A 21432-nucleotide genomic window follows, 5' to 3' on the forward strand; every position below is an offset into this window, starting at 1 on the left:
CGCCAAAGCGAGGAGCTGGTTGCTGGTGTTGTGCGACTCTGAACAAAAGAAGTGCTGCTGCCTGGGAGCCCAGCGACCGTTTAGGGTGACTTGGCAGTTGACGGGACCACGGGACCCGGGCGCGTCCGGCATGTTCTGCGAAAAAGCTATGGAACTTGTCCGCGAGTTACACCGCGCGCCGGAAGGGCAGCTGCCTGCCTTTAATGTGAGGAGCGGCGGCGGGGAGGGGCGTGTCGAGGGCCAGGCCTGGGGCCTTAGGGCGGGGCCTCATGCCTTGGGGCGGGGCCTATGCCCGCGGTTGCTTGCTGGAGATGTTTTCTCAAGTGTCAGTTCTGAGCTAACTTTACCTCCTTACTAGATTCCGAGATCGGAAACAAAAAGTTTGAAACGGGGCCAATTTGTAGGAAGAAGAAGAAGACTCATACTTATGCTACCTATTGATTTGGTGACTTTCCCCATCAGAGTGTTTCTTGTTTTAGTTTTTTTTTTTTTTGATACAAATTCACAAGTAGTCCAAGCTGGCCTGGAACTCTATTAACAAAACAAACCAAACATGTGTATGTGCCTCACTTGCATGAAGGTGCTTCATGGAAGCTGGAAGAGAGTGTGGGATCCTCTGGAACTGGGGTTATAGGCGGTTGTGAGTGCTGGGAACCCATAGCCTCTGCAAGAGCAGTAAGTACTTTTAGCCACAGCCATCTCTCCAGCCCCACATACATCTTTATAGCCAGCTTTTTGATGAGCCAATAGCGTCTTGATATAACCCCAGTGGTTCTGGAGATTGCTATGAAACTGTGTCCCAGCTTCAGCCTTTCAAACCACAGATTTGCTTTTCTTGCTTGTAGATTATTGCCCCTTTTTTTTTTTCCATGTATCTGGGTTCAGTCTGCTAAGAGCTGACACATCTATAAAGGGCCTGTCCGTGTAAAGGGCCTGTCTGTGTAAAGGGCCATGTGGAATCATGTAAGATGCAGTCTTTGTATCTGGCCTCTTTTGCTCAGTATAATGTATTTGAGACTATTCTAATATTCAGTAAGTCAGTAGTTTTATTGTGCTTTTTTAAAGTGTTTTTTTTTTTAATTTTGTGTGTATGAATGTTTCTAATGCATGTATTTATGTGGCAGCGGGCATGCCTGGTGCCCACGGAGGTCAGAAGAGATCAGTCGATTCTCCTGAAACTGGAGTTATAGACAGTTAGGAATTACCATGTGGGTGCTAGGAATCAAACCTGGGTCTGATAAAAGAGCCACCAGTGCCCTTAACCACCGAGCCATCTCTCCAGCCCCTGTTGCACTTTTCAAATGTCTATTTTATGTTTTAAAAATACACATAAAATGACAAAATGATAAAATTAAAAAGATAAAATGATAAAATTTTATCTTTTAAAAATACACATAAAGTTCATTTTAACTTAGTGTATACTCCAATGCCACTAATTACATCCACATTGTTGTCAAATCTTTGTCACTATTCCAAAACCATTTCATTTTTTTTGTTTGTTTGTTTGTTTGTTTTTCGAGGCAGGGTTTCTCTGTATAGCCTTGGCTGTCCTGGAACTTACTCTGTAGACTGAGGCTGGCCTCAAACTCAGAAATCCGCTTGCCTCTGCCTCCCAAGTGCTGGGATTAAAGGCGTGCGCCACCACTGCCCAGCCCAAAACCATTTCATTAATCCAGCAGAAACTGTCACCATTAAGCAGCATGCCCAGTTTCCCTTTTCTCACAGCCCCTGATAGTCACTTTTATTTATTTACTTATGTGGGTCGGGATATGTGTACCATAGCACAGGTGTGGAGGTCAGGGGACAAGTTGAGAGCTGTCCCACTAACTGTGAGTTACAGGATATCATCAGGCGAGGAAGCAAGTGCCCCTATATGCCGAGCCAGCTCACCCGCTCTCATTTTTTTAAGACAGTTTCACTATGTTGTCAAGGCTGGCCTCAACTTGGGATATTCCTTCCATTTGCTGGCATTGATTCTAGGCCTGTGCTGCTATGCTGGCTAAGTTGCTTTTCTTTGTATGAATTTGCTTTGCCTGGTATTCCAGATAAGGAGACTCAAACTGTAGTCCTTTTGTGTATGTTGTCTCTGGTTTAACATGGAGTTTTCAGGATCTACCTATGTTGTAGTATGTGTCAGTACTCATTCCTTCTCACAGCTAAATCACACTCCACATTTGGCTGATCCTCTCCATCTGTTGTTGGGCCTTTGAATTATTTTTGCTTTTTGACTATTTTGAATAATTTTGCCAATAGCATTTGTGTAAAGCCCACTCAGCGTATGCCTGTAATTCCAGGACTTAGGGTGCTGAGGCAGGAAATTAAATGTGAGTTTGAGGTCAGCCTGGGTCACATAGTACTTGTAAGACCCTGTCTCAAGAAAACCAATTATGAAACCCTAAGGATAAAAAAAAAGAAAAGAAAAAAAAGAAAAAATCAAACATAACAAAATTGTAAGTTTTTGTGTGGGTTAGAGATTTAGTTCAGTAGTAGTGTAGGGAATAACAAAGCAACAAGAAAGAAAGAAAACATGGGCTTGGGTATAATAAGCTTAGGAGTGGAGTTGCTGGGTCATATTATAGTTCCATTTAACTTTTTTTTCTGATACTAGGCATGGAGCTCAAGGTCTTATGCAAGCTAGGAAAGTGCTGTTTAAGATAGGGTATATCTATGTAGTGCCTGAAGACCTTCAATTCTTGGTCTTCCTGCTTGGCATCCTGAGTTCAGGAACTACTTCGTCCATTCCTTTTAACAATTTGAACAGCTATGGAACTGGCTTTATGTTCCTTGCCAGCATCTGTAGCTATGAAAATATTGTGGAGCCTGTTGGGTTTTTTTTTTTTTTTGGTAAGGTATGTAAATGAAAGATAATACAGATTGAAATTAATAGGGGAATCAATAGATGTTTATCAATATCAGTTTATACCTTTCAGGAGGACGGACTCAGACAAGTTCTGGAGGAGATGAAAGCCTTGTATGAACAAAACCAATCTGATGTGTAAGTTGTAATAATATTAATGTTTAAAGATAAGAAATGACATGTTAAAATCAGAACCTTATATCTCTTCGGAGATTTTTTTTTTTTTTTTTTAAATTCTCTGAATCTGTCTTACCCCGCTTATACAAGTGAGCACTGGACCAGAACTTAAAGTGGTCTCTGCCACTCTGTGGTTGGACAGTGCTTCATGTGTGATGTATTCTGATGTGTAACTTCTAATTTGAAAGAACTAAGGCAGACTTAAAAAGGTGAGACAGGAGCAGATAAAGACCACTATGCAATTAAATACTTAGTTCCCACTCTTTGTTTTCATTAACAGATGCCTTAGTGTGTTTGAAAGAGAGGGTCCACTGAGCAGGAAGAGCAGTGATTTCTGACAGCATAAGTAGAGTTCATTGAGAACTGGTATCACATTTAGCAGGTCAAAAAAAGGGGCTATAGATGGACTATTTAAAACTGGGCATGGCAACTCATACAATGGAGAATCTGGATTGTGTGAACAGACTTCAAAGGCTGTCATCACATGGTAAGATACAAATGGGTGCTGCGAGATAGGTAGTCAGAGCTGAGATAGTAGTGTATCATTGTCCCTGCCCCCTACTCTGAGACAGGGTTTCTTGCTATAGTCTTGACTGTCCTAGAATTTGCTCTGTAATGCAAAGTGTCCTTAAAATCAGAGATCTACTTGCCTTTGCCTTCCAAGTGCTGAGATTAAGGCCCAGTGGCAGTCAGAAACTAGAAAGCTTTCCGAGTTAGTTGGATGTAGAAATTAATTATATGGGGCATACAAAATGATAGGAACACAATACATACAGATAACAGAAAAATCTTTACCAACAGAATGAGGAACACAATACATGCAGATAGCAGAAAAATCTTTACCAATAGAATGAGGAACTGAACATCAGGGCTGTGGTGAATGTGAGTCAGATGTCAAGTCTTGAAGTCAATCCTACAAAGTTGTTCATTAATCCATTCGACAGACATGCACCAAATAAAGTCAGGCTGATAAATGTTTCTGGTATTTCCTTGGTAGATAACATAGTCTAGATTTCTGTTCATGACCCTTACTGATTAGGAGATGGATACGAAGTACAAACTTAGTATCTTGATGGGAGATGTGCTGTACAGGAAGGCCATGGGAGAGAGAGAGTAGTGCTAGAGACAGTATAGAGCATAACTTAAGTTGAGGAATTGAAAGATTCTTTAAGGAAAAGACATTTTAGCTGAGGCTCTAAGAATTAGATTTTATTCCAAAAACAGTCGGGGTGGGCAGAGAACATCCAGACAGTGGCCCTAGCAAATGCCAAGCATTGCAAAGAGGCAAGTACTCGGGAAACTGCACTGAAAGACCAAAGTGGCTGGAACTTAGCAGAAGAGATCTACTTGCCTTTGCCTAACAAGTGCTGAGAATAAGGCCCGGTGGCATATCGGGTGAGACATTTGTGTATGGGGTGGGCAGTCTTTGTCTTGAGGTCATTCTGGCTACTGTATGTACTTACCAGAGAGGAGGGGACACGTTGGTAAGTCAGGTCATTAAAAAAGTGACCTGGACTATAATAAACAGAATAAAAATATGTTTTAGAGTTGGCCTATTAGGTCTTGGTCCAGTAAGGGACTGAATTTTCTGTGCTCTCTATCTGTACTCTGTGCAAATGAATGATCCTGAAATTTGTCACTTACTTTGTTAAATTATCTCTGGGGAGGTGACCATTGTTTCTGGTTAAAATTATTTGTGAAGGGTCTGGAGAGATAGCAGTGGCTAAGAGGACCAGCTGCTCCAGAGAGCACCAGGGTTTGATTTCCAACACCCACATGGCAGTTCACAATGGTCTGTAACTCCCAGTACTGGGGATCTGACACCCCCTTCTGACCTCTGTGGGAATTCCATGCATGTAGTACAAATAACCAAACATATAACATAAAATAGAAAGGTTATTATTTTGTTTGCTTGTTTATTTATTTTGAGACAGGGTTTCTCTGTGTAGCCTTGGCTGTCCTGGAACTCTCTCTGTAGACCAGGCTACATCTGACTCCCAAGTGCTGGGATTAAGGGTGTGCACCACCACCGCCCAGTTCAAATAAAAGGATTTTTAAAAATACATAAAAGAGGGCTGTTGGGATGACTCAGTGGGTAGAGGTACTTGCTACTGAGCTTGATAATTTGAGTTTAGTTCCCAGGACCCACGTGCTGAAAGGAGAGTGAAAGTTGCCCTCTTGGCTCTTCTCTATGTGAACTGCATGCACAAATAAATAAATATGATTAAAAAAATTTAAGAACAACTTGTGAACAGAAATGAATCCCTCTACTAATGTGTAAATGTAAAAAGTTTTGCATGTGTTTTCTAAATTATTTTGCTATTACATTTAGCCAATCTTGAGAAGAGATCTCATTTTGTAGTTCAGTCGCTAAAGCTTTCTGCCCAGCCTTGTTTCCCAAGTGCTGGGATTGTAGACATGGTGCCACCGTGCCCTGCTAGTCCATATGTATTGTATTGGTTCCTTATAATCTAGGAGTTATATTCAAGGGATGTGAGAAATTAGCCTTACCTCCATAGAGTGGCAGAGTGTGTAGAACGGCTCTGCGTGGTTATGGAGTATCTTAGTGCTAGGGCATTTGCCTACCATATTTGGGCCCTAGGTTTAATCTCCAGCACCATAAAAACAAAACAACCTAGATATTCAGTGACAAATACAGGGTCTCACTACTTTATGTAGTCTGGGATGGCCATGAACGCACAGATTTTTCTGACACTGCCTCCTAAATGTTGGGATTAAAGGTGTGCCCTACCACGCCCAGTCCTGTTTTTTTTTATCTTTTAATATACTAATGAAAGCCCTGGGGGGAGGTTGCTACCCCGCCCTCGTTTACTGCTGTTAATTATAAACAGACAAAACCAGCATCAGTCAGTCATTCTTGCTTTTGCAATTTTTACCTACACTATCTGTTTCTTGTTCCTTACATGTCCTTATCAGGAATGAAGCAAAGTCAGCTGGACGAGGTGATTTGATACCAACCATCAAATTTCGGCATTGTTCTTTGTTAAGAAATAGACGATGCACTATAGCATATCTGTGAGTGTCCTGGGTTTTGCTTGGGGTGTCAGGGAACCTAGGAGGGCTTTTGATGTAATTTGGTTTCTCAGTGGGTAGCAAGGAAGAAAAAAAGCTGTTGTTTCTTTTTATGTTTTTTTTGTTTGGTTTGTTTGTGTTTGTTTTTGAGACAGGATCTTACCCATGTAACCAAAGCTGACCCTGAAGTTACTATGTAGACAGGCTTACTTGGAACTCACAGAGATCTTTCTGCTTTTGCCTCCTGAGTGCTAAGATTAATGTCATGTGCAGTCATCCTTGGCTTTAAAATTTTTTTTTTAAATTATGAAACGGTAGTATATTCATGAAAAGAATGAGAATAATATAACTTGCCCTGTGTAACTTAGTTCTTAGATCTTAGTGTTCTGTCACATTTATTTCATTGTGTGTTTTTTCTTTCAAGACTTATTTATTTTGGTGTACTGACTGCATGTATGCCTACACACCAGAAGAGGGCCCCAGATCTCATTACAGATGGCTATGAGCCACTATGTGGTTGCTGGGAATTGAACTCAGGACCTCTGGAGGAGCAGGCAGTGTTCTTCACCTCTGAGCCATCTCTCTAGCCCCTGTGTTTTGTTTTTATGCTGTACAAGTTTAGAGTAGCATGTCAACTTATCATGGAATTCGTAATACTTTTCTTCTCTGAGCAGCAGGGATCTCATGACCTTTGTAACCACTGAACATATTTTCACATTTGGAGATAAAAAAAAAATGCCTCTTGGTATCTGTCAGGTTAAAATGGGGTCTCATATAGTCCTGGCTGCCCTTGAACTCATAGAGATCTGTCGGCTCCTTGCCGGCAGGTCCAGGCAAGAGGGGACAGAGGTCCCGGTCTCTCTGGGCTGAGTGGGATGGTGTCAGCCGCCCAAAGAAACACCCGTTGAGGCAGGAACTCAACTTTAACAACCTTTTGTTTATATAAACTTGGAGCATAGGAAGAAGGGGTTTTGATGGGGTGAGATGACGTAGGGGGCAGGAAGGGTGACAGAGGGTATGGGGTAACTGACAGGGCCAATGTCAAAGCTCTACATCAGTAACAGCTGAGCAGAGGCAGGGCTAAACAGTTCCTGTTGAGTCACTGTACAGAAGTGACTAAGACAGGTCTCAAACTCCAGCCAGGGTTAGGTTTGTCCACAAGGCCCAAACCTCTGCTTCCAAAATTCTGGGATTAAATGCATGTACTACCACATCCAGCAACCTAAACAGTTCTTTTTTTTTTTTTTTTTTTTTTTTTTTTTTTTTTTTTGGTTTTTTTTGAGACAGGGTTTCTCTGTGTAGCCCTGGCTGTCCTGGCACTCCCTCTGTAGACCAGGCTGGTCTTGAACTCAGAAATTCACCTGCCTCTGCCTCCCAAGTGCTGGGATTAAAGGCGTGCGCCACCACCGCCCGGCAACCTAAACAGTTCTTATGCACATTTTTTCCATTGTTGCAAAGATGTTTTCTGTTGATGTCTTTCTATCAGTAGCCAAAGTTCATGTGCTCCATTTAAGTTTTTGTGAGTCTTGAGTCTTTTCCTTAAGAATGACTTTTGACCCTTTTCTTCTTAGACCATCTAATCTCTTCATGTCCTAGGTATGACCGGTTGCTTCGGATTAGAGCACTCAGGTGGGAATATGGGAGTGTCTTGCCAAATACTTTACGATTCCACATGTCTGCTGAAGAAGTAAGTTAACACTATCCAACTGTATTAAATTGCTATGCTCTCTAATAGTAGCAACCAGTGTTCTTTGTTTCCATTGTCCATTCATCAGTTTCTAACATGGACTAATTTCTTATATACTTATATAAGAGGTATGTGGCAGGGAGTAACTAAGTACCATATGGAAAACTTCTAGTATTTAGCAAAATAGAGCCCCAATATGTTATTTATGAGTGATGCATCTTTGAGGTTAAAAACTGGAATTATTACTTGGGTGTTTTCTATATAATGTGTGTATATATATACATTGTAATCAACATTACAAATTCATACTGGTAATAAGTCTTGATTTGATCTAGTAATCAAGTACAGGATTACTCCAGAAATTGGACTGGAGCCAGATAAACTTAAATCTTGACTATTTAAGAACTGTCTATCTCACCAGTCAAAGATAGTTGTTATATCTAGGTTGGTCAGTGGGTTACACCTCTGATTGAACAATTCCAAACTTATAAAGCCTATGATTAACATTATTTTTTAAAAAATGTATAAATGCAAAAAAGAAAAGGGGGCATGGGATAGGGTTTTCCTAAGGGGGGTGGGGGGGAATGGGGAAAGGGGATGCCACCTGAAGTGTAAAGAAAAAAAAAAAGAAAAAAAAAAAAAAAGAACTGTCTATCTCAAACAAGTAACTTGAACTCTCCCTATACCTAAATTCTCTCCTTTAAAAGTAATCAAGGTTTGCAAGGATTTCAGACACTGACTGCCTGAAGTTAGACCACACTTCACCTAAGTCTTCCATAAGATTTCTCCTTGCTTTAGACCACAGTTACATGTTTTGATGTTCCATGATTTCTATAGGTTCGGTACTTCACCAGAATGAGTCACAAAACTCAGAAAATAATTATACTTCAAACTTTAAAGTTTTGAAGCCAAATGGATGCAAAGCAAAGTGGATATACATTGGAACCAGCCAGATGAGGCTCACAAGGCAAGGGCTGAGAGTGCTGAGCCTCTAAGCTTCTGGTATCGAATACTTGTTCTTGACATCCTCTCGACACATTCTATAATGGAACACATAACACTGCCATCCAGGTAGTCTTACACAGCATTGGTGTCTACACAGTTGGGGTTTTATACTCTAGAGGCATGACCATTGAATTACCAACCCTGTTACTGAGCTCACTCAGTCTTCTCCCCTCCTAGGAGGTCACATTGTTAGTGATGTCCAGAGTCCAGTCTTGCCTCTGCTCTGTGTCATTAGGTTAGCATAAACCAACCAAGGTCCACTATGAGTCATCTCAATAACAAGATACTCCTGATACTTCTCTGCATAAGTGATATGTGATTTCTGTCTTTACCTCTGTTTGCATACTGTACTACACCTATTGATTTGTGGGTTGTTGAACCAACCTTTTGTCCTTAGAGTGAAGTCAGCATGGTCATGATCTGGTCTTAATGTGTTCTTGAATTCTGACAGAAGTTTTTGTTTCTCTGCCATAGGGAAATTTGACTACCGTGTTCTTTTTTTGTTGTGTCTTTATGGGCTTTTGGTGTCATGGTAACGCTGGCTTTCTACAGGGTTTGTCATTATTTCTTTTCTTCAGTTATGGATCAGTTTAGAAGTATTAATTAGTGTTAGCTCTTCTTGAAAGGTTTGGTAGAGTTTGACAGTGAGCCTGTCTACTCCTGGGCTTTCCTTTGTTGGGAGGCTTTTTATTGTTGGTTCAGTCTTTGATTATAACAGATTTTTTATTTTGGGGGAGGGGGTTGAGGGAGAAGGTTATATGTGCCTAGGAATTCACTCATGTTTTAAATTGAGTCTATATTGTTATTTTTTAGTTTCAACTTCATTAGTTTCTGCCCTGATCTTTATTATTTCATACCTGCATTTGGTTTGGATTGTTCTTGTTTTTCCTAGGACCTTGAGATGCACGACCAGGTAATTTATTTGATATTTATTTTCTCAATATAGGTGCTTATAGCTACCATCTTTCCTCTTAGAACTGCTTTAGCCGTGTACCAAGGGTTTTGGTAAATTGCATTCTTATATCATTTGATTCTAAGAAATTTTCAGTTTCTTCAAAATTATATTGTTAAGTTTCTAAGTATTTGTGTGGTTTCAGTATTCTTCTTGACTTCTAGTTTTATTTCATTTATTTGATAAAAATCAAAAAACTATTTAGGTTCTCTTAGTTTTCTTTTCTTCTTTTTTTTTTTTTTTTAAGATTTTATTTTATTTATGTGAATATACTGTCGCTGTCTTCAAACACACCAGAAGAGGGCATCCGATCCCATTATAGATGGTTGTGAGACTTGAACTCAGGAACTCTGGAAGAACAGTCAGTGCTCTTAACTGCTAAACCATCTCTCTAGTCCTCTCTTGTATTTTCTAAGACTTGATTTGTGGCCCAGAATGTGTGCTTTTTTCCAGAAGCTTATGGGCTGCCAAGAAGAATGAATATTTTTTACCTGTTAGATAGTCTATGTATATGTTATACACTCATTTGATCTATGGTGTAGCTTGATTTTTTAGATTTATTTTATGTATATGAATGGTTTGCTAGCATGTGTGTATGGACACCATGTGCATGTTTGGTGCCCTTACAGGTCAGTAGATGGGGTCAGATCCGTTATAACTGGAATTACAGATCATTATGAGCCACCATGTTGATGCTGGGAACTGAACCCAAGCCCTCTGCAAGAGCAACAAGTATTCTTCACCACTGAACTATCCCTCAGCCCTGCAGTATAATTTAACTCAGAGGTTTCCTTGTTATCAAAGGGTTTTAATTATCAAAATGGGGTGTTGAAATTACCTATTACCACTGTACTTGGGCTTATGTGACTTTTATAATACCTCAACATGTATTTCCAATTTTTATATTATCTTGTAATTCTATTTTGCTTTTTTTGTTTGTTTGTTTGTTTGTTTGTTTATTTTGGTTTTTTGAGACAGGATTTCTCTGTGTGGCTGTCCTGGAACTCACTTTGTAGACCAGGCTGGCCTCGAACTCAGAAATCCACCTGCCTCTGCCTCCCAAGTGCTGGGTTAAAGGCGCGCGCCACCACTCCCTGGCACTTTTTATTTTTTTTTTTTTTTTTTTTTTTTTTTTTTAATATTTTGACTATGCTATGTTATAGAGAGATTCTTCTCTGGTCATGTGTCTTTAGGGTTCTAATGCTTCTTGTGCCTGGTTATCTTTCTCTAGATTTGGGAATTTTTTGCAGTAATTTCATTGAGTAGCATCTCCAACTTTTAAAGTTGATCTTAATTTCTATCCTGTGGATTCTTAGGTTTGGACTCTTGATTGTGCGCCAGAGTTCTCTGTCATTGTGGTGATGCTTATCTCCATGGTGACACTTGAATATAGTGTTTCATCTTTCTTCTGTTCCATGGGGTCTTATTTTTTAATTCATTGAAGTTTTTTTCAATTAACATTATCACAATATCAGAGTCTTTGCTGACAGTCTCTTCAGAAGAAAACTACCAACATTCATCCCAGTTCATCCATCTTACTACCTCACCCTCTGTACTGCTGACTTCTTCTCTTTAGGTTTTAGATACAATGAAAGCATTTATTTGCATCATCTTAGAAGACATTGATCAGTCTTTACTAGTAAACTTCTGAAATCATTATCTAGCATTTTTGGAGGAGCTAGTTTGCCACACTTTCTATTTTTGGTCTCTGTCTTTTTTTTTTTTTTTTTTTTTTGGTTTTTCGAGACAGGGTTTCTCTGTGTAGCCCTGGCTGTCCTGGAACTCACTCTGTAGACCAGGCTGGCCTCGAACTCAGAAATCCACCTGCCTCCGCCTCCCAAGTGCTGGGATTAAAGGCATGTGCCACCACTGCCCAGCTTGGTCTCTGTCTTATGATGTACATTTCTGTTTGTCTGAATCTCCCTGTTTTATTTGGAGATCTTTTTTTTTTTTTTTTTTTTTTTTGTTTGTTTTTTGTTTTTTTGTTTGTTTGGTTTTTTTTGTTTTTTGTTATTTGGAGATCTTTAAGGCTTAATCTCCAGTACTCTCTGTAAAGAGAAAGCAAGTTTCTGTAATAGCAACAACTAAGAAGCCATTTAAGATACAGAAATACACTTAAAAACAGGGAACACAGAAGTGAAACTGGCAAAGCTGCCACAGGATATGGGACAAAGGTAATTTTTAGAGTGAGTGTGGAAATAGAAAATGAATGACATATGAGAAGACAGTAGGGAAAAGGGAGAAATAGAAAAACAAGATTAAACACAAGGAAGGGAAAGCAGCTGAGTGAAAAAATGTTACTCAAGGAAAAGAGCAAGGAATTAGAAAACAAAAACATGATATCTCAATCATGAAAAAGTTCAAAAATTGGCAAGTGTAAGAAGAATAAAAAAATATATATATAATGAGTATTTAAAGCCATTAAGTTTAAAATACACACGCACACACACACACACACACACATATAAAATGAGTATTTAAAACCATTAGGTTTTGACCTTACATAAGGTAAGGTCAAAATATCTTAAATATATAGAGGGAGCTATTAAAAGGGGAAAACACGGGGCTCTGAATTAACTCTTTCTTACTGCTCTCTACTAGATACTTAACTGATTATCACTGTTCTGTGCAGCATTAAGTGCTGGGGAACTTAACTCTTCATGTCTTATAATTCTCTGTGCTTGACGAGCGTTAACTCTTTTATAATTCTCTGGCAATTAACATACGCTGTATAGCATTGGGGAATTCAGTGAATGATTTATTGCTAAGGCTCCTTTCTTTATTGCCTGAGAGCCTCGCCTCTCACTGGCCAGGTGAGAGGGAGGCTTGGAGCAATTAACCTTTACTGAACTAGGAAAAGTGAGTCTGTGCAGAATGAAGCACTTTTCTGTACATGCAAATATGTACAGAAAAAGATTAATATATACATTCATACATACATATTTTTACATACATACTTTGGCCAGGTCCAGCCATCTGTCTCATCAATTGACATCCTTAGACACACACCTATACACACACACCTATACACACACACCTATACACACACACCTATACACACACACAGGGGGAAAAAGCCTCCGTGAGCAGGTTTGATTGTGCAAGCTCCAGCACAAAAAGAACTCAGTCATTCTGGATGAAAAATAAGCTCCAGCATTTATGACATAGAGAAAGAAAAAAAATTTCTACCCTTTTATTGCTAAATGAATTAAATCCAAGTCTGTAAGAAAGAAGCCCCGTCCTTGTCAGTAGGAAAAGCCTGCCTGCTGCTTTCTGTTCTCTGCAGCATCTTCCGCTGGTTCTAACCTGCATCTCTGTCCCCTCAGCCCTGTAATATTCCACTGTGTTCTGCTGTCTCTTCTGCTTCTATTTTGCTTCTGCTCTGCTTCTCTTCTGTTCTCCTTCTGCCTCCTTAATGTCATTGTTCCTAGGTTTTTGTACTTTTTAAGGAGAATAGATCACATGGTATTCCAAGCATCTCTCAAAAGTTTACAAGTTCAAACATAAATTCAAACCATAAATAAGAAATATCAACCAAGATGTTTACTTAAGTTTCCATTAAGACTAGTTATCTAACTAGTTATCATTATCTGCCACTAGCTCCACAGGTTCATTTAAAATTAAAAACTATAATTTTAAGTTAGCATGCTTCTTTCAAGAGGCATATCATTTGTATAATGTCTCACTAGTGTGGAAGTTTTGTATAAACCCAGTTAATGTTTTGTCTTCTGTCCTTGCACCAACAATAAATTGTTTGTTTCCTTTGACAACCATTAGTTAATAGTTTTACAGCCTAAAGGAATATATTCCTTTTTTCTTTAAGGAATATATTCCTTAATTGTAAATCTGTCTGCTTTCTATCTTAGTATAATACCCAGTGACAGGTAATTGCAGTTTTCATATTACAGCTCTAATTGCAGCCCTTTTTTAGAGTTCAATAATTACTAATATAAATTCAGGAATTCTTAAAGAATCATCATTAGGAATTAAGAAATCATCTATTTGTTTATATAACATCACTACAAGACAGTACATCTTCGATGGTCTTCAAAAAGCCTGTCTAATAGGGTGGGCTAATGCCCAGGGATTGTTAAATTAATTTGATAATGACAGGAAAGGCATATCAATAGCAAAAACTCAATCCTGAGATCCAGCCTCTCGGGCCTTGCCTCCCAAAGCTCATTCATGGCAGCCCGTGATGAACCGTCTCAGTAAGATCACCGGCTACCCTTCAGCCTCTCCTAGATAGGTCCTGACAGTCACTCAGACCACACTAGCTAAGTGTCTGACATCTGCCAGCTCTCTTTACTGTGGTAGTTGTGATAGCTTTGTCAACTTGACACAACCTAAAATACCTGGGAAGATATCACTGGGCCAGTGGGCATGTCTGGAGGATTTCATAGTTAAGTTAACTGATGTGGGAAGATCCAGTATTAGGATGTGTTAGCTTTGGAATGGTAGTACCTAGTTTGTACAATTTTTCTTAAACTTTGTCAATGACTACTTTTATGTTCACAGATGGAGTGGTTCAACCATTATAAAAAGTCTCTTGCTACTTACATGAGGTCACTGGGAGGAGATGAAGGCTTGGACATCACACAAGATGTGAAACCCCCCAAAAGCCTATATATTGAAGTATGTATACTTACTTTGTGCATACATTGTGCTACCTTCTATCATAAAGGTTTACTGGCTTCTCTTAAAAAGGAAAGACATCAAACAAGACAAAAGATCGAGAGGAGAGGAAGATAGTTTCCACAGTCTTTAGGATGGACACCTAAAATCTCATCATTTTAGTAGTTTTGTCTTTGTTACCACAAATAGATGGCCACAGAAAGAAAAAGTTTCTAAAGAGGTAGCAAAACTTATAGATTGAAAGATAAGACATAAAACACAATGTGTAGCTCTGTCAGATTCTTGTTTCAACGGGAAAACTTAGAACAATATTCATGAAGGACGGGAGAGATGACTCTGGTTAAGAACACGGGCTGCTCTAGCAGAGAATTCAGGTTAAATCCTAGCATCCACATGGCAGCTCACAGCCATCTGTAACACCTGTGACCCAGTGCCCCCCTTGAACACTGTATATACATGTGGTATACAGATATACATGCAGGTAAAATACCCATATATGTGAAATGCAATGAGAAAAAAATTAAAATATTCATGAGACAAGTGGGAACTTTTGGATGTTAAATGAGTAATGATTGCACTTTGCAACAGCCTCTGTTTCCTCTAATAGTATTTCTCACACTAAGTTAGAAAGCTTGAAAGTCATTGTAAAGTTTCAGATTAATTTTAGGACATGGTAGAGGTATCTGGAAGTCGGTGGCAGGTCAGCAGGTTCCCCTAGGAGAGTAAACTCATTCTTAGGAGATGAAATGCCTCCCTATTTTTCTTGATATCACTCAGTGCTGTCCCTTTAAAAACAAAACTACTTACAAGTAATATGTACTTAGATGCAGTTGTATGTCCCTTGGTATACCTGAGGACAGCTTTGGAGAGTTGGTTCTCTCCTTATCCTGTGAGGTCAGGGGATGAAACTCTCTGGTCACCAGGCTTACGCACCATCTTGCCAGCCCACATAGTTCTTTACCATTGCAGAAGTTGCTGTTAAAGACTGCCTTACTCCTCTACCTTCCAACCAAGATCTTTCAGTGTTGATAACCTAGTTGCTTAAAGAATAAGGTTAACATGAAGAACAAACTGGAATGATTAAGAATTATTTACAAATTAAAAGATAACTCAGGCCAATTTCACTTTTGCTTCTTATTATGGCACCAAATGAAAGCTATACTTTGATTTTCTGTTGCTAAGAATTCCATGGAATGAATCTGCATACTGAAGAAGATTGAAAGAGTATTTTCCAAAATTAGGAACTGGCAAACTTAGTTGTGTCCTGTTCACATACTGATATATGGGTGGGATCTTCAAAAATGAGGCTGGAGTGGATTTAAATATTATATATTTAATATTCATATAATACCTATTTTTTTTTGATTACTACTTATAATGTAAACCAGTTATGGTGGGACACAGCCACTCTTAGCTAGTCAAGAGGCCAACATAGTAGGATTACTTAAGTTTAGAGAGTTGAGTTAGAGACTTACCTAGAAAACACAGCCAAGACCTTGTCTTAAAGAAAAAAACAATGTTAATTTCTTTCAGGTGCGCTGTTTAAAAGACTATGGAGAATTTGAAGTTGATGATGGCACTTCAGTCCTGCTTAAAAAGAATAGTCAGGTAGTTTCCGTTGTCACATACTTTAAACCTTGTTAAGAATGTGTGTGTGAAGCCGGGCGGTGGTGGCGCACGCCTTTAATCCCAGCACTTGGGAGGCAGAGGCAGGTGGATTTCTGAGTTCAAGGCCAGCCTGGTCTACAGAGTGAGTTCCAGGACAGCCAGAGCTACACAGAGAAACCCTGTCTCGAAAAAACCAAAAAAAAAAAAAAAAAAGAATGTGTGTGTGAGCAGCCAGGTGGTAGTGCATCCCTTTAAATCCAGCACTTGAGAGGTAGAGGCAGGTGGATCGCTGGGTTTGAGGCCACCCTGGTCTACAGAGCAAGTTCCAGGACAGCCAGGGCTACACAGAGAAAGCCTGTCTAGGTAAACAAAAAAGAAAAAGAAGAATGTGTGTATGGAAATACTGGATTTGGTAGCAAAGTAATATCTCCTTGTGACATTCCTCAGACCAGTTCTGAGTTTTTTTCTAAATAATAAGACTTGATGCAAATGTGTCATATGGCAAGAAAAATATGGCATTTATTAAGCTGGTGCTTATATTTAATACTAATTATTTTCCTGAGTAATTATTATAATGAGCCTTATTTTAGTTAGTTGACAAATTATTTGGGGACTGTGAAAATGTTGAATTTAAGGGTTGGTAATCCACCCGAGACAGGAGGACCAAAAGTTGAAGACCAAGCAGGTACAGTGAGTGGTACTTGTCTTCAATCCCAGCACTTTGGGGGGTAGAGGCAGGCAGATCTCTGAGTCCCAGGCCAGGCTGGTCTACATAGCAAGTTTAACACCAACCTGGCCTACAAAGGAAATTCTAAGCCATTCCTGGCAATTTTTTGAGCTCTCATTAAAAGGTTTGGAGTTGTGCCTCATTGGTGAAGTACTTGTCCAGCAAGCTTGAAGCTATAGGTTCATATCCATGATATTAGAGTAAGAAACAAAAGAATGTTAGATTAAGCTTTTCCTTGAATTTTTGAAAATTCTAAGTAACCATTTTTATCTTATACTTCATTTTAACCTTGTCCTATAGAGCAAGAAATTGTGATGTAGATCATGAACTTTTAAATACTTAATATGTAAGCAGAACAGCTTAATAGGACAAGATGAAATTTGTCAAGGTGTGGAAGAGCTGAGACTTCGTATTACAGAGTTCGTTTTTATCCTCCCCCATGTTCTGAAATGGCAGTACAGAAGGGAAAGGGCTTCTTTCTTCATAAGGCCACTCTTTCTTCTTTGCCTGCCCTGCCATGTGGATATTGAGACCAGTGAGTATCATGTTGTTGTTGACATCCTGGAACACAATGCTTCAGACCATCTGGTGCTCTGGCCCAAGACTGATATGTTTTATTAGTGTGCAGGTGTCATTTCCCAAAACTAGGTTTTTAGAACAGATTTCTAAGATGCCCTAAAATTTTTGTTAAACCAACTAACTGTTGGCTCCCATGTGCCTCCTTAAACATAATGCATCAAAACCAGATGGTGAATTAAACGCTTTAAAACAAAAACAAAAACAAACAAACAAAACCTACATTCTGGAGGTCATGGGAACCTGCAGTTGCCAAAAGCAAAGCTTCCTCAGTGCAAGATGAGTGGAGGTGCTATTTCTATTTGGTATGGTTTTCTTGGGCTCTGTGGTTAATCTGCTCACTGTGTACTGAGGCAGTGAAGCCTGGGGCTGTTAATCTGCTCCTGTGTGGACATGTGATGAGCCTGAACAACTTATGTTATCTGTATTTGAATCCTGTTTTCTACTGTTTAATGTTAAGGAATTTCTAAATGATCTGATCCTGGGCCAGCACAATGACATAGCAAGTAGAAGTGCTAGAACACAGGCCCAGTGACCTGAGTTCAATCCCTGGATCCCATAAGGTGGCAGGAGAGAACCAACTCCTAAGAATTGTCTTCTGACCTTCCATGCATGCTGTGGCCTGTGCATGCATATTAATTAAAAATATGTATCTGGCCACATCTAAGACTGACTGTATATCTATATGGCTCATCTACATAGTTCAGATACTAGTGGGGAAATACTTAACATGTATTCTTTAAAACTTTTAAATGTATCAACTATGTATTTTCTCTTTTTTAAAACACTCTTATTTATTTATTTTTTAAAAGATTGATCGTTTATGTATGTGAGTATACTATCTCCAGACACATCAAAAGAGGGAATCGGATTCCATTACGGACGGTTGTAAGCCACCATGTGGGTGCTGTGAATTGAACCTCTGGAAGAGCAGTCAGTGCTCTTAACCACTGAGCCATCTCTCCAGTCTTTAATAATTTTTTTTATAACATGGTGAATAAGGAGGTGGAGAGATGGCGCAGTGGTTAAGCACACTTGCTACTTCTATGGAGGACCCTAGTCCAAGGTAATACAGTGTCTTTTCTGGCCTCTGAGGACAACAGGCATAATTGTTGTACACAAGTACATGTAGGTAAAATACTTCATACACATAAAATAAAAATGAAGATATATATATATATATATATATATATATATATATATATATAATTTTTTAATTTAAATTTTTTTTTAATTTTTTGAGATAGAATTACTCTGTGTAGCCCTGGCTGTACTGGGACTCACTCTGTAGACCAGGCTGGCTTCAAACTCAGAGATCCACCTGCCTCCTGAGTGCTAGCATTAAAGGCTTGTGCCACCACCGCTGGCAAAAAAAAAATGTATTTTAAGAATTATGAAGTGACTTTTATAAAAATAGAACTTTACTAGTGTTTGATTAGTGGTATCAGCTTTACTTGGCTGTAACATACATTAGTTAAGTTTAGCTCCTGACACACAGCTGTACAAGCTCCTGAGGTATATAATTAGCTGCTACTCTGCTGGGTGGTGGTGGCGCACGCCTTTACTCCCAGCACTTGGGAGGCAGAGACAGGCCGATTTCTGAGTTCAAGGCCAGCCTGGTCTACAGAGTGAGTTCCAGGACAGCCAGGGCTACACAGAGAAACCCTGTCTCGAAAAAACAACAAAAAAAATTAGCTGCTACTCTTTACTGATGCAAAATATAATTGAGTTTCTCTCCTTCTTCTCCTTTACTTCCTTTTACTTGCAGCACTTTTTGCCTCGGTGGAAGTGTGAGCAGTTAATCAGACAAGGCGTTCTAGAGCACGTGCTGTCCTGACTGTCCCGTGATGTCAAAAGCAGGGCACTCCCGGCTCTGCCAGGTGGAAGCTATGCCAGCTCATAGAAGCGTCCTCACTGGACCTCCCCCTCCTTTGGTTTTAAATTTACAGACATGCATTAATATAACCAAGAGGGCTTGGGGTACAGTTCATTGGTAGAGCACCTGCTTAGCATTTGAGAAACCCAGGGTTTCATCCCTAGTACCTCAAAAGACAACAAAAATCAGAGAAGACTAGACTAAGAACTCTTGGCTAGGAGCATAATCTGCCAGCTCTTCAGCCTTGTTACAGGAAATGTCTCTAGTTATTCCATTCCCACAGTATATATTGTACTCTTATAATTGAAAATAAAGTCTTGGGTTTGAATCTGGGAATCTCCTGGTAGCACATCTTTGGTTGTTTTTGGTAGCATGTTTTACATGCCAAGGGGCTGAGTTTTCAGAATACATTTCTAGACCTCTGTCAAGTAAAGATGATAATTTATCATCAGGCTGTGGGAAGGGACAGGAAGACACTGGAATTTGGAGTATTAAGTGCTAGCTCAAGACGATGGCTTGCAGGCTAGTGGGTACCAGTGTCATGGCTTTGTTCTTAAAATGGATGGAAACTATATATTTTTTTAAAAGTAGCAAATATTTATCCAGTAAACATCGAGGGGTAGGGAATAAATCTATACTTTCCGTAGCAGTATAATGAGCCCCCAGGAAAGGTGTTTGGCTAAGTGAAAGTTTCAGGAAGCCAAAGATAATACTGAGCCTTCAGGAGCTGTGGAGGCTGGGCAGTGCCGAGCAGGTAAGCTACTCTGTGGAGATGAGCGAGCGGATCCTTGCACTGCTGGTGCTTTGCCTCAGCCTCCTCAGTGCTAAAGTTATAGTCATGAGCTGCCGCGTCCAGCTCCATTCTGCTTTTAGACTCTTGTTCTTGCTGGTTTACTTAAGACAGATCTATGGAGCCCTGAATGTCCTAGAACTCACTATACATTATAGGAGGCCTTGAACTCACAGAGATCCACATGCCTCTGCCTCCCGAGTGCTGGGATTAAAGGAGTGCACCACTAAATCAGCTTGGTTTTGGTTTCTAATTTGATTTCATTTATATAGAGAATATGCTTTAAAAATAATTTTTTTCTTTTTTCTTTTTTTTTTTGGTTTTTCGAGACAGGGTTTCTCTGTGTGGTCCTGGCTGTCCTGGAACTCACTCTAGACCAGGCTGGCCTCGAACTCAGAAATCCGCCTGCCTCTACCTCCCAAGTGCTAGGATCAAAGGCTTTCGCCACCACTGCCCAGCTTAAAAATAATCCTAAATATTTTTACTAACTTGAGAATTTCAAGCAGTATGTTTGATCTTATTCACCTCCCAAATGATTTTTGATAAGGTAGGTTATCATGATGATAGAACATTAAGGCTCCAAATAAGGTTTATCATGTTAAACATTACAGGTCTACTTACTACTACTGTTTTCCGGGATGGAGTGAGTTTTCTATAAAGGCAGATGCTTATCCTGTCGTTAGGCCCTTAACCAACAAATCTACTTTCTGTGTGCACATGTGGTTGCTAATGTATATGGAGCCCAGAGACTGAGCTGGGTATCTTCCTCAATTGTTCTTCACTGTATTTGGTTGTTTGCTTGTTTGTTGAAACTAGAGTTTTTCTGTGTAACCTTGGCTGTCCTGGACCTCTGTAGACCAGGCTGGCCTCAAACTCATAGAAGGACTCACATGCCTCTCTCTCCCAAATGCCGGCTGGGATTAAAGGCATGCACCACAACTGCCTGGCTTTCAATTTAGTTTTTGAGCCTGGCTCTCTCACCGAACCTAGAGTTTACTGACTCAGCTAAACTGGCTGGCTAATAAGCTCCAGGGCACCTCCTGTCTCTACCTTTGCTGTGGCGGAATTATAGGTACACACTGCTATGCCAGCTTTTTTATAAGGGTTCTCGAGATCTGACTGAACTCAGGTTCTTACACATGTACAACAGGAACTTTACCAACTGAGCTGTAACGCCTGCCCTCTAATCTCTGTTCAGTTCCAGACAGAGCCAAAAGTAAAGAAGTGCACCCACTGGGAGGTGGGTTTTTGTTTATTTCTTTGTTTTATTTTCTTTGAGACAGGGTTTGTCTGTGTAGTCCTGACTGTCATGGTACTTGCTCCATAGACCAGGCTGGTGCCTGCTTCTGCCTCCCAAATCCTGGGATTAAAGGCATGTGTCACCAACATTGCTGTCTCCACTGTGAATTCTGACAGAGCTTCTACTGGCATAACACAAACTATACTGAGACCTAATATTTTACTGGTTGGTAAAACTAGACCTTAAGTTTTAAAAGTGTTCACTTCTGG

General features: G+C 39.8%; 1 protein-coding gene across 4 annotated transcripts; it reads left to right on the forward strand.

Moving 5' to 3' along the window:
• On the forward strand, positions 1 to 19469 carry Gins1 (GINS complex subunit 1). 4 transcript variants are annotated; one of them, XM_034495615.2, is made up of 7 exons: positions 1 to 205; positions 2931 to 2995; positions 5972 to 6070; positions 7664 to 7754; positions 14230 to 14346; positions 15880 to 15954; positions 19026 to 19469. In XM_034495615.2, exons 1-7 carry the CDS (start codon positions 131 to 133, stop codon positions 19092 to 19094), a joined length of 591 nt encoding a protein of 196 aa, XP_034351506.1. In that variant the 5' UTR covers positions 1 to 130; the 3' UTR covers positions 19095 to 19469. The 4 variants fall into 4 exon arrangements, with proteins under 4 accessions (XP_034351506.1, XP_076786061.1, XP_034351508.1 ...); XM_076929946.1 differs by lacking the exon at positions 19026 to 19469 and adding an exon at positions 17143 to 18432; XM_076929947.1 differs by having other exon boundaries at positions 203 to 675.
• The last annotated feature ends 1963 nt before the right edge of the window (positions 19470 to 21432 follow it).

This window comes from Arvicanthis niloticus, chromosome 2 (genome assembly GCF_011762505.2).
Source record: "Arvicanthis niloticus isolate mArvNil1 chromosome 2, mArvNil1.pat.X, whole genome shotgun sequence".
Classification (NCBI taxonomy): Eukaryota; Metazoa; Chordata; class Mammalia; order Rodentia; family Muridae; genus Arvicanthis; species Arvicanthis niloticus.